Source organism: Manis javanica, chromosome 5, assembly GCF_040802235.1.
Source record: "Manis javanica isolate MJ-LG chromosome 5, MJ_LKY, whole genome shotgun sequence".
Taxonomy (NCBI): Eukaryota; Metazoa; Chordata; class Mammalia; order Pholidota; family Manidae; genus Manis; species Manis javanica.
This window is the reverse complement of record NC_133160.1, coordinates 21822261-21845369: the sequence shown is the minus strand read 5'-3', so window position 1 is coordinate 21845369 and position 23109 is coordinate 21822261. Positions and strand designations below refer to the sequence as shown.

Genomic DNA, 23109 nt, shown 5'->3' with positions numbered 1-23109 from the left:
GGCAGGGAAAGGGGAAGTGGCCACAGGGTCAGCTGCTGCCGGAGTAGTTGGATAGGAGACTGTAACCTCCTCAGAATGGCAGAGGCAAAGTCAGGTTGTGGTGCGGAGAGCAGAGGAGAGAAATAGTGATGGCAAGTGTAGGAAAAACTTTCAAGAAACTTAACAGTGAAGGGAAGGAGGACAAGACACTAGCTTGAAAGAGATGAATGTTTGTTTGTTTGCTTGTATTAAGATGGGAGACAGTTGAGCATGCTTACAATTGTGTAAGAAATAGCCCCGAAAGTGATTAAAGCTGCGTAAGAAAAGCCATCACCACAATGAAGCCTCAGCCAAGAGCAGGGGTTAGTCTCCTAAAGGGGTGAGGGGTGGGATCCTGAGCCCAGGTGAAGGGAAGGAGCTGGGCCCCATGCGGGAGGATGCAGGAAGCTGGTGGCTAGAGAGACGGAGATCCAGCGGATTATGGCCCAGGATCACTCCACCCCTTGGGTGAGTCACCCCTTGACAGAATCATCTCTCTGAGTCCCAGCTTACTCATTTACAAAGGGGAGTGCTGGATTGTGACTCTCAAATTCTAGATGCCATTATTCTAAGCTTCAAGATTTCAAATTTTGGTGAGTCTGGGGTTTTATGATCCTAAAATTGTACGTGAACATTTTCTATTCTTGGGATTCTCTGCCGGTGAGATTGTGGAATTCTGAGTAATACATTTACCTACCCCTATGATGTGAGTGCAGTGGACCTCTTGGCCCAGTGGCCTCAGGAGTGAGCTGGTTAAAGAGAGCCCAGCCACCTTTCAAAGCGGAGGTTATTGAGGGTTTTGTCCAGGCCTCATGGCAGTGCACCCTGGGGCAGGGGCACTGTCTCTGCTGAGGCACCACCTGGCCTTGGGTTTTACTCTGTTCCAGAAGCCGCAGGCCTGTTGGACAGGGTTCAGGGAGTGGCAGGTGGATGGCAAGAGGAGGAGGCAGAGGGAAGGATCCGCGGTAGGAGGATGGCATTTCCCATCACAGCTCTGCCCTCACCTCTTTGTAGGAAGGCCAGGAACAATGTTTTGGAGGCACGGGAAGGAGGAAGGCACTCACACTTAATCCCAGACCTGTGGAGAGGGCATTTGAGGGTTTAATTTAGAGACCTGAGTTTCAGCTCCAGCGCTGTGACCTTGGGCAGTCATCGTCTTCCTCTGGGCTTCCTTCCTCCCTGAGGGCTCTTCCAGGTCTAGCTCCTCTTTGCCGCAGCAGAGGTGGCTCCTGATTCCCTTCCCAGGGACTATCAGTGAAAGGAAGTTAGATTGGCAATTTAAAGTAGTATTTTTGAATGCCTACCTGGGGAAATGTCACACATTATTCACTCATCATCTATTCATTCAACAAACGTAGTTCCTCTAACCCAACCTTATGCTACGCATGGAAAGAAAAAGAAAAGCCCCAGCCTTTGTTTATTAACTTGCTTTAGTGAATAATTCATTTATTCATTTAACTAAGCTCCAGTCCTGCCTCACTGTTTGCTGTATTTTGCAAGTTACTCAATTTGCCTGTGTATTTTTTACCTCATCTGTAAAATGGGGATAAATGGTTTCTGGTTATCTCACAGAATTGTTTTGAGAATCAAAAAAAAAATGTTTTTAAATGAACCCTGTGAAAATTATAAACGTTTATACTATGCATAGTATTGTTATTATTATGTCTTTTATTATTGATTTCTGAGTATAGGACACTCTAGGCAATGTGGAGCCGGATGAGTAAGACTCAGTTAAGTCCCTCAAGGGGCTTTTAATATTTGGTTAAAATAGTCTGTATCCTTTTCTCTATATTGCCAATGGCAACTGCTTTCAACAACTGCAAATGAGGTCATACTGTTGTCCCTCAGCAATCTCAAGATACACCAGTGAGCTGGTCGTTAGGCTAGTAGAGGGACATGAAAGGCAAGGAGAGCCTGGGCCCCAATCAGTTGTGATCTTTTAAATCTTAAATCTCCAACCCTGGCCCCTTTTTTATATCCCAGGCTTACTGTTCCCTAATGTGACTTAACCTGACAACAAACAGTTCTCAGACTTTACTTAGTCCCTAGCACTGGGCTATCTTTTGGGGACACAATAATGAACATGATATAGTTCCTGTCCTCAAAGAATTTTACCATTAAATAGAGACAATAGACTAAGAGGTTTAAAAATCACAGTACAGTATCATAAGTACTGCCTGAATTATGTTCCAACTCCCATAGCTGTTTAGCCACTTCTGTGTGTTTGTTTGGTGACTTTTTGAAAACTTACAGTGAAAGAGAATTTGCTGTCTTCCTAGTTATACCATTCTACTGCTGGATAGCTCGCATTCATTCATTCATTCATTCATTCAACAAATTATTACTGAACACCAGTGTAAGGCACTGTGCCAGCCCTGGGGATACAGGAAAGGTTCCTGTCCTCATGGAGCCTAGAATCTGGTAAGTGAATCAGAGAATAAACAAAACAGCTAATATATAATTTCAGGCAATGATAAATGCTATGAAGAAAAATTAAGCAGAATAAACAGTGATGGGATGGGGAAGGGGAGGCTATTTTAGATAGGGTGGGTAGGGAAGTCCTCTCTGAAGGGGTAACATTTTTTAAAAATTTTTTATTAAAGTATGATTGATATACACTCTTATGAAGGTTTCACATGAAAAAACAATGTGGTTACTACATTTACCCACATTATCAAGTCCCCACCCATACCCCATTGCAGTCACTATCCATCAGTGCAGCAAGTTGCCAGAGATCTACTATGTGCCTTCTCTGTGCTACACTGTTCTCCCTGTGACCCCCCACACCATGTGTACTAAACATAATACCCCTCAGTCCCCTTCTCCCTCCCTCCCCACCCACCCTCCCACACCCCTCCCCTTTGGTAACCACTAGTTCATTCTTGGAGTCTCTGAGTCTGCTGCCATTTTGTTCCTTCAGTTTTGCTTCATTGTTATACTCCACAAATGAGGAAAATCATTTGGCATTTGTCTTTCTCCACTTGGCTTACTTCATTGAGCATAATGTCCTCCAGCTCTATCCATGTTGTTGCAAATGGTAGGATTTGTTTCTTTCTTATGGCTGAATAGTATCCCATTGTTTATATGTACCACATCTTCTTTATTCATTCATCTACAGATGGACACTTAGGTTGCTTCCATATCTTGGCTGTTGTAAAAAGTGCTGCAATGAACATAGGGGTGCATATGTCTTTTTGAATCTGAGAAGTTGTATTCTTTGGGTATATTCTAAGTGAGATTCCAGGGTCAAATGGTATCTCTATTTTTAGTTTTTTGAGGGACCTCCATATTGCTTTCCACAATGGTTGAACTAGCTTACATTCCCACCAGCAGTGTAGGAGGGTTCCTGAAGGGGTAACATTTGAGCAGAGACCTTATGAAGGGAATAAACCATGTGAAGAAGAAAAGCATTGCAAGCAAAGGGAACAGCAAATGCAAAGACCCTGAAGTGGGAATAATCTGAGCATGTTCAAGGCACAGCAAAAAGACCATTGAGGCTGGAAGAGAGTACATGAGGGGAAGAAGGGTAAAGATGTCATTGGACAGGTAGGCAGGGACCAGATCATGCAGGGCCCTATGGACCAAGGTGAGGAATTTGGATTTTATTCTGGTTATTTGGGGAAATCACTGGAGGGTTTCAAACCAGGGAGTAATGTGATCTAATTACACTTACAGAGCATTTTCATACATACTCCCTCCTTTAAGGTTCACTACAACCTTAGAACAGCAAGAACTGTAAACCTCATGCTGCAGATGAGGAAACCAAGGCTCATGTTGATTTAGTTGCTCACCTGGGTTCCTGTGATTAGTAGTGGAGCTGGAACATCAAGCTCATGTCTTATGACTCCCAGTCTCTAACAGAGCAATGTTTCTTCATAGCTCATTGTAAATGAATGAATTAATGAAGCAGTTAATCACGTTCCTGTTGGGGAACCCATCACAGCCAGGGTCCCAAAGTCTAGGTTGAGGATATATAGTGCTATTCAGACTGGGCCTGGGGACTCTGTAATAGCTTCCTGGAGTGTTCAGTGACCACAGGATATGTATGTGTGTGTGTTCTTTCTGCCCAGGTGGATGAAGAAACCCCGATGTGGTGTCCCTGATCACCCCCACTTAAGCCGTAGACGGAGAAACAAGCGCTATGCCCTAACTGGACAGAAGTGGAGGCAAAAACACATCACCTACAGGTGTTCTGACTCCCTCTCCTCCTCCCTGGCTTTGGCTCCACTCTTACTGTTTTTTCCTGGTCTGACTTTTTGAGGCTTATACTGTAAGTGGGTCTGTGATCAGGTTGAGGGCTAGGTATGTAAGCATTAGGGCCAGGCACTGAGAGCCTATGGCTTTGTCCTCCTTGTGGCTTCCAGAGGATGCTTCATGTTTATTTGGTCCTTTGGGGGCTTATTAGTTGTGTTCTGTTTCAATTCCTATAGTTTTTAGTTACAGAAAGGGGGGTATGGATTGTTCAGTAACTTTCAGCTCTGATAAAGAACCATGGCTGAACTCATTTTCTCCCTATCACTGCTTGCCAAACTCCACTTCCTCTGATATGGATCCCTTCCCCACTCAGCCTGATGGACGTTACCCAAGCTTCCCAACACAGAGTTCCAATTGTTCCCTAAGGAATATAAAGAACTGGGAGCCGAATCACAACAGTATCATTCCTTGACCATCTGGGAAAAGCAGGGTAGAACAGGATCAGTCTCCCAAGTTAGACCAGTGACCAAGAACAAGGATAGTGGAGTCCGTCACAGTAGACTCAGACATCAGGATTCAGAGTAGGGTTGGGGCAAGGGCCAGGCATAGGGCAGGCTCAGGTGGGTGCTGATTGGCACCTCTCAAGGCTCTGATTCCATCCCAGGTAGATCCCCTGAGTTCAGGGATAGGATGTAAGACAGATTGTATTAGAGTTGAAGAACTAAGGGCTCTGCTGCTGATAAGACCAAACAGGACTTATTTCAGAAATCTGACAAGAGAAGGAAACTTAAGAAGAATCTGGGTTACAAACTGGATAGACTCTTAGGGTCTGAAGAGGTATAGTGGATCAAGAGAAAAAAACTGACTTCAAACCTTAACGTCTATCACCCAACCTCTTGGGACCTCAGTTTCCTTACCTATGGAATGGGTGAACAATCTCTGCCCAGGTGTTCATGGGGCACAGACAGAATCACTTATGCTCTGCTGTGGAGAACCACTCAATGTGGATATATTAACCTTAAATAGTTAAATCTATAACTGATTAAATCAGATACTACCCCATACTAGCTTCTAGGTAGATAAGCAGTAGTAGTTGGTGCCAAAGACTTTTTTTTAAAGGGATGTTTCACTTAAGATTTTCACTGTTAAATATTTTTATAACTTTTATAAAGGTACACATTTTATGTATTGGGAAGAAAACTTAGAAAGTGCTATCCACCAACTTAATTTTTTCTAGAAATTGGAGTGGAACCCTGTATTCAACATAAACTTTGTCAGAGGTCAAATATTAAACATTGATTAAAGCTAAGCTTTAATCAGCTCTGATTGAGCTGGGGTGGGGACCTAGAGCCCACCAGGCTATGTTTTAGACCCTGGGGCATCTCAGCAGAATTCTAGGGTTCAAAATTTGAAGATGACTGGGCCATATGGGTCTCTGATGTCCCTTTCAGCTCTGCTAGTCTCTGACCCTGTCTGTACCTCCCTATTGACCCTCCTCCTCTCTCTTACTAGCATTCACAACTACACACCGAAGGTGGGTGAGCTAGACACACGGAAAGCTATTCGCCAGGCTTTTGACGTGTGGCAGAAGGTGACTCCGCTGACTTTCGAAGAGGTGCCATACCATGAGATAAAAAGTGACCGGAAGGAAGCAGACATCATGATCTTCTTTGCTTCTGGTTTCCACGGTGACAGTTCCCCATTTGATGGGGAAGGGGGATTCCTGGCCCATGCCTACTTCCCTGGTCCGGGCATTGGAGGAGACACTCATTTTGACTCAGACGAGCCATGGACGCTAGGAAATGCCAACCATGATGGTAAGGCCATAAGGGGATGGGGGTCAATACTGGGTTGCTCAGTTATCAGGGAAACCCTGAAGAAGAGCTTGAAGGATACCATAGATGAGTTCCATGCTTTCTAGAGCTTCATGTCCAAAAACTAAGAACCTATGAGGGTGGGAACTGATGTCTCTGATAATATTCAACACTTGATCCACCAGGGCCAGAGCCATGGAGATGGGTCAGATCAATTTGTAAATGGTCTAAGGGGGCTGAGTTAGGAGGGAGGGGTTAGGCCATGAGTAAGAAGATAAGATAATGGATCAGAGGCTGGAGAAAAAGGTTAAAAAGTCATTAAAGCTGAAAATGGAGTCTGAAAGTGGTAGGCTCTGACTGATGGAGTCTTCAAAGGCCATCCTATGGGAGGACATGACCAACTCTCTACTCTATGTCAACCTCACAGGTGAATAACAGACCTCATAATTACTCTGGCATCCTTAGATAACTTGCTCTTCACCACAGTTATTCAATACATATTATATGGAGCAGTAATAGTAACAATACTCTTCAGGTTGCAAGAAAGTTCCTTATCAGTATTTACTCACAAAGCACTTGCTTATTAAGTAGTGTACATCGTCATGTCCATTTTTAAGATGAAGTATTTAGGACTCAGATGGCATAGTTGGTAGGTGGCAGTGTCAGAGCTCAAACAATAGTTCAACCATCTGGCTATGTGACTAGGGGCAAATACTTCAACCTCAGTCTCCTCATATGTAAAATGAGGGACTGGATTAGGTGATCTCTAAAGTCCCTTCTGACTCTAATATAACATGTAACACAGCCCAGAGGATCCAAACATTTTAAAAAGACATGGTCTCTGCCCTCTGGAAGTACAGAGTTGAGGAGGTGAGACAGATATGTACATAAGTAGCCCTGTCACAAGGCAGGCTGTACTGAAGTACATAGCAAAAATATCAAGAAAATGCAGTGGGTCTGGAAGAGAAAGGGACAGAGGATTCTTTCTTAGATTACAATAGATAACAATTAGTATGTTGATATTCTAAGGCCCACATCAAGTGCTTCCACTTGTACATATTATGTAATATTATCCCAATTTTGCAGATAAGCAAACTGATATATATAGAAACATTAAGTAATCTACCTAAACTCCCAAAGTTGGTGAATGGTGAAATAAGTCTTTGAACCTGGACATTATGACTGCAGAGCCCATACTCTTAGCCACCATGCTAAGCTTCCATGATTCTCAAACTGCAGGGCACACCTGTATCACCTAGAAACCTTTCTTCAAAGAATGCATGTTCCAGGCTCCAAGCACCAACCTCTTGCTATTCAGATTTCTCTGGTTCTGGGGTCAAGCCTGGGAATCTATACTTGGTCTAATAAGTGACCCAGGTGCTTCTGATGCAGGTGCTCCATCATTTTGAGAAATGCTGTCTTAATCCCCAGCTTCCCTAACTTGCCTGATCGTAAGAATCAACTGTGGTCCTTGGATTCCCAGGCCCTTCCTCTGGTGATTCAGATTCCTAAGCTTAGGCAAGTTTGGGAAACACTGGGCATTTTTTTTCCTTGGCAGTGCATTCGACTGAGAGCAGACTTTTACAGGCCCATTTCTCAGAGGTTGTATTTGGTGTCTGTAGATGGAGATGGCCTCCCTGAGAACATTTCATATCATTGCATTGATCAAGGATTGGCAACTCTTGGCTTATCTGTCAAAGGGTGGTTCAGGGGTGGTTTGGCCAAGGCTCAGTCAGTCTAGGCTAAGTTATGAATGTGTTAAATTTCTCTGTCCCCACCTCTTCAAATGTTGGTTGTCTTCCCAATCCAGCGCCATTTCCTCTGCCCTGGTATCCCTTCCCTTATGTCCTGGATGTGTTTCCTGGCTTTCTGAACACCTATTCTTCATCCCATTCTTATTCTTGGCTCAGTGTCAACAAATGTCTATCTGTGCTAACTGCTAAAGTGTGATGAGAAGAGAACTAACATTTTTGAGCCTGTTATGTACCAGGCACTGTTAATTAAGATTTTAGTTATAACCCTGATAGAGATAAATGGATTATTTAAAGACTGTTGACCAGAGGAGGCACAGGGAAGACACTCCTATTCCTCTTCCCTCCCCTTCCCAGCTCTGGGGGTTTGCACTTCCCATAACCACCCTTGCTGTTGGAGACCTTGGCCCAGTCTCAAAGTCCCAAGAACTGGTGGTGTGTGTGGGAAGGAGCTGGCTGGGCACCAGCCAGCACCCTCCTATCTATCCTACCCCAACCTGATGAACAGCTGCCAATTCTGATAAGTATTCCAAGATGGCCAATGTCTTCTTTGGATAAGAGTTAGGACTTTTCGGTGTTCTGGAAAACCAAGTATGAACTGTCCAGTTGCAGATTATAACCACAGCAACAGACCCCTGGCTGGTGAACCGGAATACAGCGGATTGCCCTAGGACAGCTTTTGGAAAGGGATGAAAGGAGCCAGAATTTATTGAGCACCTGTATATTATCTCGTTTAATTTCTACATAAACTTCACGAGGGAGTGAGCAGAGCCTACTGGGAACATTTTGTGCATTGGCTTTCCTCTCTATTCTGAATTTCCATTACGGAAAATTTCAAACTTACAAAAATAGGGAGAATGATAATATGAACTCTCAGGTACCAATCACCCTGCTTTAGTGATTATCAACATTATGTCAATCCTATTTCATCTACTCTCCCACACCATTTTTATTTTTTGGCTGATGAATTTTAGAGAAAATCCCAAGCACAATATCAATTCACCTGTAAATACTTCAGTATGTATGTCTAACAGATTATCTTTAACACAACAAAATTATTATCAAACCAACAAAATTAGCAATAATTTCTTAAAATCTAATACCCAGTTTGTGTTCATTTCCCTAAATTATCTCAAAAATGTTTTTTACAGTTGTTGGCTTACATCAGGATCCAAAAAACATCCACACATCATAGATGGTTGACATGTCTCTTAAGGCCCTTTTCATTTACAAGTCACCTCACTGTGCTCCCTTACCCCATCATATTTGTTGAAGAAATCAGGTATTTGTCCTGATAGAGTCATTTGGCTTGACTACATTCAAGTTCATTTTTAACATGGCTTTCTTTCCCATATATCCTGGATATTGGTAATGAGATCTACAGGCCTACTAGACTCATTTTTGGGGTAAGAATGCTTCCTAGGTGGTGCAGGTCCTCCTTATTCCATCCCACTGGGAAGTACATATAATGCAGGCTGTCCCACTTGTAGTGATGTTAAAGTTGAGAAGTTGGCTCAGGTGTATCAGCCTGACCCAACCACTACAAAATTCACCTAAAAAATTTTATTTAAAAAAAAAAGTTCCTTATTATGAAGGTGCCCAAACTGCTGAATCAGAATCTCCTCCGCCTGTGTGTTTAAGAGACTCTCCTGGAGAAGCACTGGATTATCAATGATTCTCATTCCCTACCCCATTGGAGTCTGTGTGAAGGGCAGTGTGGCCCACCATACCTTTCAGCTGTTTTTGAAGGCTGCTTCCAGGCATCCTGTGTCCCCATTTCTCTCCAATGCAAAGTCAGCAGGATTCACTAAGCTGTGCTGGGGAGGGAGCCCAGCCCTAGGTAAAGTGACAAGACAGGAAGAACCATCAAGATTAGCCCTTCACAGGTAGAGCCCTTCTGCAGTTACTTCAGTGACTCTTCCCATCCTGGGAGCTAGGTCAGGCAGGGATCATAATCGCCACTTTACAGATGAGGCAGTAACGTTGCTAGTGGTTAGCAAGCCATACAGTTGGTAAGTGGCAGAGCCATCTGTGACCCAGGACTCTAAAATTTTTTTAACAGTCCCTCCAGATTGTTCTGCTGCAGGTGGTCCAAGGACAACACCTGGAAAAAATACTTAACACTTGGCACTGTTGCATCCTGGCTGCCATCACCTAGTCCTGTCAAGCACAAAGCTCAAGAAGCTTGTTCAGGTTGCCCAAGGAGCTCACAGTCCTGAGGCAGAAGAGAGGGTGGAAGGTGGTCAGTGCCATAAATATGGTTCAGAAAAACTGCAGGGAGAGTGTAGAGGAGGAAGAACTCACTGCCAGTGGAGGAAATAAAGGAAGGCTTTCTGGGAGATGTGGCATTGAGCTGAACTCTGAAAGAGTTAAGGCTATTCCAGGAGGAGGGATCAGCACTGGCAAAAGAATAGAAACAAAGGGAAATGCTATATAGCCTTTTAGGAGCTGGAGGAGTCAATGAGATGGGACTCACCAAATATAGACAGCCCAAGACAAGGAAATGAAGCAGAGCAAGATACACCTGATAGCCAAGGAGACTGTTGGGTACTTGCCAGGAGGCCCAAGAATTGAGCTCCCAGCCCACAGAAACACTCCCTGTTGGAGATGCTGGTCCTCACACACAGCTCAACATGACCCTACTAATTAACAGTGATAAGAACTTCTGTGCCAAGAGGTGGTATGAGCACTTTACATACCTTGCATCATTCATTTTCATTTTCATCCCTATTATTATGAAGGTGCCATCACGCAGGGTCATTTTACAAAGGAAGAGATTTAAAATGTCACACTGCTAAGACATGGCAGAGCTGGGATTCCTGGCAATCTGGTTCCCAGGGACCACATTTCTGCCCACTCTGCTTCCCTGCCTCTTACCCTGTCGGGGAGTGATAACCCTAACAGCCTCCTGACTGTTAAGCACTAGGGTCTTCTCCACCCTCTGCTTTTCTCCTCCAAGCTCCAGGAGTTCTCTTGCCCCTCTCCTGCCTCCTTCTATCTTCCAGAGCAGCCCCCACTTAACAATTGTCTTGGGTTTCTGTGTAGTAGGATGTCAGTTTCCCAGCTCTTCTCTGCCTTTTGGTCCCTGGACCACACCCACAGGCTCCTTTCCTTTAAGACCTTCTGTTCTCTGCAGAACCCAGGCACAGAGGCTAAGAGTAATAGACATTACTGAGGACAAAGGTTTAGAGTCTCACCAGGTGCTGAGAGCCCTGTTCCTTCCCAGCTGAGATCCCTGTGAGGCCCCCCTGAGGAAGAGACAGGTCATAGATGGTGGCCTGAGCAGCTTTTCCCAGGTTAATGAACAGGCCAGGAGCAGAGCTGTGCAGGACTGAACCCCAGGAAGCAGAGCTGCCTTCCGCTGGCTCTAGTGGCCGCCTTTGTTTGGGATGGAGCTCAGAGATGAGCTCACCCTTCCCCGCTGCCAGAGGAACTGGGACCTGAGGAAGGAACTGAGGGCAGTCTGGCCTCCTCGTGCCAGCTTGCCCTTCCCCAGCAGAAGGCCAGCCCAGGCTCTTGGCCAACCTTGCACTGATCGTGCCCATCCCCCCCTTCACTGAAGACACTGGTGGTGTCAGCAGAGCAGCAGGCACGCATGCATTTGGGTCTGCCCCATAGGGCTCTTCTCTTTCCAAGATGTTGGCAGGAAGAGCAGACACACTGGGGCCAGAGTGGGCACCTGGACTCCTGACCACCTCCTGGGCTCCTAGCAGCCTCCCCTGTACTTAGAGGGGGCAGGAATGGGCTGTGACACGCCTTAGGTTTAAGCAGTAAGAGGCAGGGCTCAAGGGGCATTCAGATGTCAGAGGTCAGGGCAAGCACGAGTCTATAACTAGATGGACAGGAGGCAGGACTACTGATACAATAGCCTGCCCAAGTCCCTGCCCCTTCTATTTCTTTCCCAAAGCTGTGATTACTTAATCCCTCCAAAGACAAGTGCAACCTTCCCTGTCCTGGGCCTCATTCAGCAGCTCGGGAGAGTTGACTTTAAGATGATCTGATTGTTGGAACCTGGCTTTGGGCCTCATTTCTGCTCAATGGGCTTGTACGAGGCACCTAGCTTGTATCTTCTGTATGGTAACAACAGCTACCATGCAGTGCCATGCCCTTTACACATACTATCTTATCCAATTTCCACACAACCTTATGAGGGAGGTATGATTTCCCCATTTTACAAATAAGGAAATTGAGGCTCAGGGGGTAGACCTTCTAGTCAAGTTCACAAGGATGGTCAGGGTAGAGCTGGAAATAGAGGGGCCAGCGCTCATGACCACTATGCCATGTTGCCGCCTCAGCATCATACTCAGGATCCCGAGCCCCACTTCCAGCACCTGGACCTTGTTGTTTTCACTTGTATTTGAATCCCTGCCTTGATCTTGGCCGTAGTCCAGTTCTTTTAGGACTGAGGTCTCACAGGACTGAGAGCTGCCACACAATCAGGACCTTTCCTGGCCCTGGGCCTCCTGAAGCTGACCACCAGCCTGCCAACCGTAGGCCTCCCCTCTGCTTATCCTACCACCTCCGCCTTAGTTTGGGTCCTTTTCATCTCTCACCTGGACCCCTCTACTGGCTTCCAAATTGATCCTGCTGACCCCCTGCCTCTGGTCTCATTACCCTCTAATCCTTCCTCAAACCACAGCCAGAGTGACTTCATCATGTCACCACCCCCACTTGTGCTTAAACTCCCCCACTGGCCAAGCAGCTGATCCAAATTCCTTTGCATGGCAGCACAGAGCCCTGCTTGCCAGCCTGGCTGACCTCATCGCTCTCTGGCCCTCCCCTCATGCTTTCAGGGCCAAGTGGAATAAAACTACATGTCCTTGGATCTTGTTCATAGCATTCCATTTGCAAGGAATGCCACCCCCACCTCTCTTCCTCTCCTATCCCCTGAATCCATTCTCCTGACCATTCTCTTATCTTTCAAGGCTTCACCTTTATGAAGTGTTCTCTGAACACCTTCCCTCAAGTTTAAATGACTCCTCCCTCCTTGGAGTCTTCACTTGACCCTTACAGACATCTACAAGCACCTGAAACACTAATTTGTTTCTCTCTCCACATCCTCCATGATACAGGATACAGAGACTTCTGAAAAGCAGGATTGTGTTTGATTGCTCTGCATGTCACAGGGCATAAATCCTATGCTAATAGGATTTATGCTCAGTGTTTGCTGAATAATGGCTTGATTTACTGTTAATACCTAAATGGGTGCCCTGGGCCCCTCCCCACTCTCCTCTCCACAGGGAATGACCTCTTCCTGGTGGCTGTGCATGAGCTGGGCCATGCACTGGGACTGGAGCACTCCAACGACCCAAGTGCCATCATGGCACCCTTCTACCAGTACATGGAGACACACAACTTCAAACTGCCTCAGGATGACCTCCAGGGCATCCAGAAGATCTACGGTGTGTGGCAGGGGAGAGGGGTCTGCTCTTTCCCAGGGGCTGGGCTGTGACTGCCTTTGCTGGGGGCAGAGGTTGCCATCCATCAGCACAGTCACTGTGTCTGACTGCTGTCTGACCTTTAGAGACTTCTGACATCTTTGCTTGACCAGAGGGGCAAGGCTTTCCCTGCTGGGAAACCTAGGGGAGAGTCTGAGCTGCCCCTGGGAGGGATAGAAGAGAGTAGAGGCTCACCAACTCCCTCTTCTCTACCCTCTTCCCCTCTACTTCTCTCTCACCTCTTGTGGTTCACTTTCAAGGGGTCCTGCCTCTAGCCAAGAGGTTCACACATCTGCCCAAGTAAGAGAATACAATGTGATAAGTATTATAACCAGAGCTTTTTTCTTAAACAAGAAAAAATGAGAAGCTAGGCTGCTATCTCGATAAGATATGAGAGGCCTGCTACTATGCTTCCCTCCCAGTTCTCTGTTCACACCAATATGTGAAGTTCTTGCTTTTGTCAAGTCAGCTGAGATGGGAAGACCAGTTCACTTGAGCAAATGCATGTCAACATAACAAGAGGTCCCCACCGCCCCCAGGCAATGAAGCACAGGAGGAGGGCTCCCTCTGGAGGCCCTGCGGACCTCACAAAGGAGGTGGCCCAAACCAGAGCCTTGGAGGATGGCCAGGATCCTCCATAAATGAGGCAGTAGGGGAGGACCACATAGGGGCAGTAGGGACTGGAAGGTATTTTGAAAGCAGAATGGATAGGATTTGCTGAAAGATCAGACATGGGGATGAGCGTCAAGGACATCAAGTTTCTGGCTTTTATAATTGTGGGGCAATAGGATTTACCAGTTTGCAGCTCCAAGATCTGGGCTGGGATATTGATTTGGAATCTTTGGTGTCCACCAGCCACATGTGGTTATTTAAATTTATATTTATACTAATAAGAATTGAATTAAATTAAATTTTCAGTTTCTCTGTTACACTAACAACTCGTCACTCATTTCAAGTGCCCAAAAGCCATAGTGGCTAGAGGCTATCGTATTGGGCAGTGCAGATTTAAAACTTCCTGTCATCACAGAACATCCTATTGACAGCTCCAACACAGAGGGTCTTTAAAGCCATGCACCTGGATGAGACCAAGTAGGGTAGCGATTCTCAACCTGGCTGCCCACTGGAATCACCTAGGGCTTTCAAAAAAAAAATGCCCTCACCCACAGAGGTTGGGTTTAACTGAACTGGGGTGTGTTCTGAGCATTAAGAGTTTTAAAACCTCCCCAGGTGATCCTAATATGCAGTGAGACAATCTGAACTAGGGACAAAAACAGAAGACCCAGGGGCACTCTGCCCTTTAGAGAAGATGGATGAGAAGGGCTCTCAGCAAAGGAGGCTGAGAAGAAACAGCCTATGGGGCAGGAGGAAAACCAAGAGTGTAGGGTTCTCCTGGAAAAAGTGTTTCTGTGATATTGCTACAAAAAAATGTGAGCCTTGGGCCAGCGACATCAGCATCACCTGGGAGCTTGAAGAAATGCAGACCTGCAGGCCCCACCCTGGGCCCTCTGAGTCATAATGTGCATTTTATCAAGATCCTTTAATTCATATCCATGTCAAAGTTTAGTCAAGTAACCCCTGGATTTGGCAAACTGGAGGTCATTGGTCATCTTGACAGAGCAGTTTCAGTGGGTGATGGAGCAGAAGCTGTACTGGAGTGACATGAGGACTGAAAGGGAGTGAGATAGTGGGGCCAGCAGGCATGGAAGGAAGCAGAGAGATGGTGGGGACATAGAGGTTAAGAAGGGACATGTTCTCTCTTTTAACAGAAGAGAAAGAGAAGATAACAGATTTGGAGGTTGAAAAATGAGAGTTCCCATTTAATGGCTATTTCATCTATTTTCTCAAAGATAAGGGGAATAAAAAATGGGACAGGGGATAGGAGGCTAGAGGGTGACAGACTTGTCTCAGGGCTGCCTGGGTGGTGATGAGGCAATGGCAGTGGGAGGTAGGGAACCTTTAGCCATGCTCTAAGACGCAACCCCTCTCTCCAGGACCCCCAGCTGAGCCTCTGGAACCCACAAGGCCCCTCCCCACACTCCCTGTCCGCAGGATCCATTCACCAAGTGAGAGGAAGCATGAGCGCCAGCCCAGGCCCCCACGGCCACCCCTGGGGGACAGGCCATCCACACCTGGTGCCAAACCCAACATCTGTGATGGCAACTTCAACACAGTGGCCCTCTTCCGAGGCGAGATGTTTGTGTTTAAGGTAAGGCCTGTCAACTGGCGCCACCCAGGTGGTCCTCTCATTACTTCCCCCTCCATGGAGTGGGACAAGGCTGCTGCCAAGGGATCAGACCCACTGTGGAGCCTGACGGAAGCTGGCTGAGGGGCCAGGACACAGGATCTCTCTCTGGTGCTGCCAGGTGAATCAGCTTGTTTCCAAGAGGGAAGGGGAAGACTGGCGATTCTACACCTTTCCAGAGGCCAATGCTGTGGAAAAGTGCTGGAGACCCCCTTCTGGTCTGTGACTTTGAGCAAGTCATCTCCCTCCCCTGGACCTCAATTTCTCCATCTGAAAGCTGAGGAGCCATTCCTCTAATGAAGGGTGTATGAGGATCAAATGAGTGCAGGATTTTCACCAGGGAGTACCTGTGGGACCAACATCTGCGGGAAGGAAGCAGGACTGGGCAGAAAGGGATTACCAGCAACTAGACCCCTTATAGGTCCAGCCACCCACAGGGAATTCTGGAACTGGAATGATCCATCAGAGTCATCCCATGTTGGGCCCCAGAATGGCTGGCACTTTATACCTCCTGCCTCATTCAGTTGTTGGGGTGACCTTGGGGGAGCTATCTGAAGCTGAGGCCATCCCCAGAGAGACTGACAGATGAAACCTACCTGGTGACCACATTCCTGGCTACTGGGGCAACAAGCCCTCCACTGAAGGGAATCTGGGCTGTACGTCTGTCACACGGGGCTGGGCTGTGGGGGGCTGCCCCACTCCCCTCACGGACTTCTCCCCATCAAGCTTTGAGCACTAAGCAAAAATCAGGCAGTGTGGGCCTGTGTAGTCGTGCCTTTCACTGAGAAGCTCTAGGGAAGTCACTCGGCCTTCCTTAACACTCTCTGTATCTTAGATCTACTCAACAGCGTTCTGAAAGTCAAAATAAGGTTTAAAAAATTTGGATGGGAAAGTGCTTTATAAAACACCTTACAAAGATTTTTCTAGTTTTTATGCCATCTTTTACAAATCATGTTCGTTCTTCTGCATTCTTTGATCCTCCCAACTGAACAGTTCCTAGGCAAGTCTGGGTTTTATCATTTACATGTAAGAAAACTGAGGTTATGGGAAGTTACAGGTCTTGCCTAGACTGCCTACCAATGGTAGGACAAGGAAGGGGCTTTTATCAAACTGTTGGCCTACTAAGCTGCCATTTATTCAACGTCAACCACGTGTCCCATATCATTCTAGGCACTTCACCTACGGTCTCTCACCGGATTCCCCATTATACCCCCATTTGCAGGTGAGAAGCTTTAAGTACTGCGCCCAAGGTCATGCAGCTGTAAATGGAAGAACTTGAATTGACACCCAGGTCTTGAGGGAATTCCCACAACTTGCTTCACAGTCCTTGCCCTGCTAGGATCCATTCCCATAGGAGGGTACACTGCCTATACTGTTTCCTACCAGCCTGGCAAGTGGCCCAGCTGTCAGTAATGACTTACCTCTGCCCTCATGTGTCTACCCCAGGTCCTAACATCATCCCTTCCTGCTCCTTCACACATCTTCCCCCACCAGGCTGTCCACTGTCTGAAGGTCCCTTGGGCAGCAAGTGCCATCAGGGAGAGTTAATGAGCATCCTGTCTTCCTCACAGGGCTTTGAAAATTAGAAGCAGTAGATGGACAAACTTCATGGAAGGTTGTGAGGTTGGGCCCAGGGCAAGATTGTGTTGTTGGAGCCTGAGCCCCAAAGCTGAGCTCACTAGGTTGAGGCAACTCCTGCCACGCCTTTCTCCTCCCCTTCACCCCCAGGATCGCTGGTTCTGGCGCCTGCGCAATAACCGGGTGCAGGAGGGCTACCCCATGCAGATTGAGCAGTTCTGGAAAGGCCTGCCTGCCCGCATAGACGCAGCCTATGAAAGGGCTGATGGGAGATTTGTCTTCTTCAAAGGTAATGTGGCCTTGGCTGAGGGACTTGGGATGGTTCCCTGCCCTCCTTGGGACCCCCTTTTCCCATCTATATACTGGAAGAGTTGGGTGGGAAGCAGATGCCCTCTAGGGTTCTTCCAGCTTAACAGGGACACTGCCCTCTGACAAGACAGATCCTTGCAGGCAGGTGATGCACAATCTCCAGGAATCAAGTCAGGAAGCGATTATTAAGGGGTCTGTATGTGCCCAGGTTGGTGGGGCAACAAGCCTTACCCACATGAGGGTGATCAGGCCACTGAAGACCATCCAGTGCTCCATGGAAGGCCATCCTATGAGTTCTGTATGAGTCCGGAGGAAGTCACACAGGCTGCAGAGGTCAGGGGACAGGGACAGGGGAGCTAAACATGTACGGCATGCCCATCCTGCACTAGGTTGTTGCACTTTGATTATCTTGGCTGAGCCAGGCCCCAGAAGGGTGAGGTACAGATAGCGAGGCGTGAGGAAAGCCAATTCCAAGGGGAAGGAGCATGGGTGAAGGAGTAGTGTGGGAACATATACAGAGAGCTTAAACTCACGGGACAACCATGGAGCTCGACGTCCAAGAGCTGTGAGAGGTGGCCTAGAAAGGGAGTCTGGGGAGGAGCCCTGCGGAGCCTTGTTTGCTGGGCCAGAATGTGGTCTTGACCCACTAGGGCAACACTGGAAATTCACTGAGTTTCTGAGTAGCAGAAAGCCAGAAGGCAGGCAACAATCTGACAGGATAGAGGCAGGGAAGCCATTTTTGGGAAGGTTGCTGGAGTTGAGGAGAGTAATGTCTGCAAGGCCCATGCCAGGGAGGAGAATGAGGCCAGAGACGGGGTAGGACATGACAGCTAAGAGCTCAGTGCTGAGAGGAGAAGGAAAGGGAGGGTCAAAGGTGATGCTGGGGCTTGCTGGGGACCCTGGAGGAGGAAGATGGTGAGGGGGAGGCCCCCCACCGGGTGATGATGAGGACTCGTGGAAGCCAGTGGGTAATGCCCAGAGGCAGGTGTGCAGTCAGGGCTCCTGGATCTAGTGGGAGGGTAGCTGTGGGCTACAGCCTCAGAGCTGGGTGTCACTGGTGGGAGGCGGGGGGAGTACGAGTGTGTAAGCCACAGGAGCAGCTGAGATCACACAGAGAGGTGAAAGGAGCAAGTCACATGAAAGGAAAAGGGGGTGGGGCATGGAGCCTGGGCAAGGAGCTTGTTGCCCAGAGTCTGTGACGTTCTAGCTTCTTGCCTATCATGCTTTGACTGGGCCAGTGGGCCTCAGTCTCCTGCAGAGGTGATCAAGCAGGCCTAGGACTGCTTCCCTGACACTGGCTCTATGAATGACTTCAGTCTCAGTAGAAGATGGGCAGGTGGCACTAGCCACAGCCTCTGTCATTGAACAGGAAAGGCTGATTCTGGGCTCCTTTTGGCCACAGGTGACAAGTACTGGGTGTTTAAGGAGGTGACAGTGGAGCCTGGGTACCCCCACAGCCTGGGGGAGCTAGGCAGCTGCCTGCCCCGAGAAGGCATTGACACGGCTCTGCGCTGGGAACCTGTGGGCAAGACCTACTTTTTCAAAGGCGAGAGGTACTGGCGCTACAGTGAGGAGCGGCGGGCCACAGACCCTGGCTACCCCAAGCCCATCACCGTGTGGAAGGGCATCCCACAGGCTCCCCAAGGGGCCTTCATCAGCAAAGAAGGATGTACGTAAGGGCCTGGCCGGGTGGGGGATCTGCTTTTATATGGGTGTCAGCAGGGCCCACAAGCACACTCTCAGGGTATCCAGGTTTAAGAACCACCACATGGTGGTATGGACAACTGCCTCCTAGCTACTCGTGTTCACACAGTAAATTAATTCTCTCTTACCAGCTACCAGGTCACAGTTTCTCATCTGCAAGGATGATTCACAATTGAGAGATGTTTTCATAGACTTTATTCCTTCAGACAGCATTTCTCATACAATGGTCCTCAGGTATACTCTAGGGGTTTCTCAAGCCACCAAATCTGAAAAGCAACGATGGCTATGGGCAGTTCAAAGGTGTGTTTTCAGAGAGCTAAAGGGTGGGAAGATGGAGAGAGAAGCCTCTTTCAGTTATGAGACATTTCTTAAGCTCCTCCTGGAAGCCAGGCTGGCTCATAGCCTTTTCCCCACCAGACTAGGAGCTTCTCAAGAGGAGGAGCTGGGTCTTACCAGGTGCATCCATGAATGTTTGTTAACTACATCATCACTGATCTGGTCAAAAGCTCCAACCCTGGTCAAAAGACAGCTAGGCTAGCTCTACATCCCACCTCCACCATTCCCTATGAGTTTTTGGCAGATCACTTCAATTTCCTGTTTCCTCACCTATAAAATGGGGATAATAATGGCATCTATCTTATAGAACTTTGTGAGGATTATATAAGATAAATTATGTAGAGCAGTTAGACCAATACCTAGCATATGACCCATGCAATGTAAGTTTTAGCTATCATCATCATCTTGATTTTAATTTATGTGGAATGACAGGAGTCATTTGTTCACTCCACAATAACTACTGAGAACTAGGTTGTGTGGGAGGGCTGGGGGTGGATCAGGGAACAAGACTTGCATTGCATCCTTAGCTCCCAGTCTAGAAGCAGAAGGCAGCAACAAATGCTGTAAGGGAGAGAGATTCAGTGAGGGAACAACTGGGCGGGGGTCCACATTAAACAGGGTCGTGGGGAAGGGCTCTCAGAGGAGACATGACCTGTAACAAAGCCAAAAGCCACAAGGGCAGAGCTGCTAGTTGGTGGCTCTCCTGTGTACCTGATGCTTTACACACAGTCTCGCTGAGAGCCTCAGAGACAGATGACATCAAAGATGTTGGCCAATGAAAGTCCCAGCTAGGGGGGGGAGCCAGCCAACAGGAGAGTCTGAGTGAGATGCTTCGCATCTGTGGACTGGCTGGGCTGTGAAGGTTGTTGCTGGGAGCCATGGGGTGGCTACCCAGCCCTGCTGCTTCCTTTCCTTCCAGCCCCTCCCCCAGCAGGGTCCCAGAGAACCTGCATCTGTGTTGTGTGCCAAGCCAAAAAAATCCATAAAAATCACAATGAGGTGGTATCCACCATCAACAGAAGAAATCTAGCTCCCTGCCTTTCTTGTATCAGACAGGAACTGGACTGAGGCCCTAGAGCTATGGTGACAGTGCTGTCCAAGCCATAGTTAGGGGTTTGATCTAATAACCCACATGGGGAAAGGAGAAAGGGAGGCTACGGGCACAGTGTGACAGAGCTGTGGCCCAGGAAGAGTCCTGTCCTGGAGGCATGAACCGAATTTACCAATCCCACTTAAAGCCCCTCACTGGCTTCCCAGCACCTTTGAGATGACAGGGTGGGCTACTCCAGGTCCTGGGCACAGCTCCCTGCAGCTCTGCAAGTCATACTCCATGATCCAACCACACTATTTGCAGAGTGCGCCAAGCACTATACTCCCCCTACCTCCAAGCATTCCAGCACTCTGCTTCCACCACCTCATATGGCCACCCCTCCTTCAGAGCTCCTTTTGGGTTTCTCCAGGATGGGAGAGGTGCCCCTCGTCCATGCTGGCCCAGGACCCTACACCTTGTCACAATGGCTCAGATCAGGTGTAGGGAAGTGTCTGGGAGTGGTGATGCTGGGCCATGTTTCTGCAGATTACACCTACTTCTACAAGGGCCGGGACTACTGGAAGTTTGACAACCAGAAACTGAGCGTGGAGCCAGGTTACCCACGCAATATCCTACGTGACTGGATGGGCTGCAACCAGAAGGAGGTGGAGCGGCGCAAGGAGCGGCGGCTGCCTCAGGATGACGTGGACATCATGGTGACCATCAACGACATGCCAGGCTCTGTAAATGCTGTGGCTGTGGTCATCCCCTGCATCCTATCCCTCTGCATCCTGGTGCTGGTCTACACCATCTTCCAGTTCAAGAACAAGGCAGGCCCTCAACCAGTCACCTACTATAAGCGGCCAGTCCAGGAGTGGGTGTGAGCAGCCCAGAGCCCTCTCTGTCCACTCTATCTGGCCAGCCAGGCCCTTCCTCACCAGGGCCTGAGGGGCAACTGTGGCCACAGCCCACAGGGGCCAGCCAGCAGGGCCCTAGGCCAGGGGTCATACAGCTGAAGTGGTGGGTGTTATTGGCCTAGGCTAAGCATAGAGCAGGGGGTGATGGTGGCTGTGCCCCAGGGTGGGTGTCTGACACCCAGCTGCCTGCCTTCTGTCCTGGGTAAACTGTTCCCTATTCAAGGGAATAGGCCAGGCCTCATCAGTAGTCAGGGACCATGCCAGGAGGCAACCCTGTGGTAACTGCACCCTGTGGTGTCCATGAAGCGCCACAGCTCTGCTCCTGGCTGGACTCAGCACCTCCTTGGGAAGCAGGCACTAGCGCTCAGCCCCAGCTGGGAGATGCCATCAGTCCCAGTCCCCCTTTGCCAACACCTGCTGGTCAGATGTCCCCCAGCCCCCGCCCCGCTGTCCTCCAAGGCTACAAGACCTCTGCTGCCAACATGGTGGGCAACAGCCTGGGTTTCCCCTGCTGGCATACAGCAGATCCCTCAGGAAACCTGCTCCACAGGTCAGGGTCTCCTCAGAGGCCTAGGACTTAGGGTCACATGCCGCAGGCAGGGCTCTGGCCCACCTGTGATGTCATGAATATTTAAATGTCCTGTCACTACCATTTTAAAAAGTCCCATTCTGCAAAGGCTACTTGAGGCTTTAGGTGAATTAGAGGTGACTATCTTGGTGATGAGGCCAGCATGGCTGGCCCTTCCCCAGGCAATAGATGGACCAAGGTGCTGCTAAGGCCACTGTAACTTCCAGACACCCCAGGAGCTAGACCCTGCTCACACGGCTAAAGGGCTGGGGCAGAAGCTGACTCCATTTCTGGAGGCCAATCTGAGTTCAACCGTCCTCCACTCCCTTGTTCCTCTCTTCCTTTCCCCACTCCCCAGCCCTGCTCCAGCCTGTAGCTTGTGGCCTAGGGGCTCAGCCTATTTAGGGGAGGCAAAATTGGCTCAGGCCAACATTCTCACAGCCTTGGGGTACAGGGACTATGGTAGCCTTCTGAAGTGCTCAGAACCCATACCCCCAGCTACCCTGAGGCCAACTCACACACTCAGCCTGTAAGCAGTGTTTATATCATGAGCTTGGCCCTTGCTAACCCAGCTCACTGGGCCCTCTTCCTGCACTGCTCTCTGGAAAAGGGCACCCCCAACTGGTAGCAGCCCCAAGTTAGGGGCCCACCCTTCACTGCCTCTGGCAGGAATTCCTAGGGCTCGGCTTGTCTCCCTCCAACAGTGGAGGCAGCTCTGCTTGGAACTGAGGAGCCCTAGGCAAGAGCAATGGGTTCAGTGATGCCTGCTGGCTCTCTGCCCAAACCAAACAACGGCAGTCTTCAGGGTGCTGGCAGAGCCTCCGATGCCACCTGGTCTTCTGACCCTGCATGGGCCTTGCCCCTACCCTGTGGCCTCTGGGTTTTGGGTCAGCCTAACCTGTAGCAGACAGGACTCCTGTTGCCCTGGGAGCTGTCTCAAGCAAAACCTGTCTTGTCCCAGAGGCAACTATGTGGGTCCACTGTGTTCCCTGTCATCATCCTTCTGTTTTCCTTCATTTTTGCCAAGGGCGGGCTCCCTGGGGCGGGTGAGGGACAACGGCAGAGAAATTAGTGATTCATGGGTTTGTACAGTGTTTTATACTTTGCAAAGCACTTTATTAGCTCACACCTGTCCACTCACATGAAATTCGTGTAAGCCCTGGGAGGCCTAGGTAACTTACTGTGCTCTCAAATGAAGCAGAGAGGTTAT

General features: G+C 48.5%; 1 protein-coding gene and 1 long non-coding RNA gene across 2 annotated transcripts in view; one reads left to right on the top strand and one right to left on the bottom strand.

Annotated features, from left to right (window-relative positions):
- MMP24 (matrix metallopeptidase 24) overlaps window positions 1–21298 on the top strand; it is a 40383-nt gene extending 19085 nt beyond the window's left edge. Inside the window, exons 3-9 of the mRNA XM_037012724.2 lie at window positions 4089–4205; window positions 5725–6029; window positions 13018–13179; window positions 15207–15421; window positions 17186–17324; window positions 18747–19013; window positions 20961–21298. Coding sequence (XP_036868619.1) covers window positions 4089–4205; window positions 5725–6029; window positions 13018–13179; window positions 15207–15421; window positions 17186–17324; window positions 18747–19013; window positions 20961–21298 — 1543 coding nt within the window. The remainder of the gene's footprint in view (window positions 1–4088; window positions 4206–5724; window positions 6030–13017; window positions 13180–15206; window positions 15422–17185; window positions 17325–18746; window positions 19014–20960) is intronic.
- On the bottom strand, window positions 1280–12982 carry LOC108397895 (uncharacterized). Its single transcript, XR_005059830.2, has 3 exons — window positions 10975–12982; window positions 9508–9613; window positions 1280–3181 (listed from the first exon to the last, which is right to left on the bottom strand). It is a non-coding gene; the product is annotated as an uncharacterized lncRNA (long non-coding RNA).
- Window positions 21299–23109: the final 1811 nt, after the last annotated feature.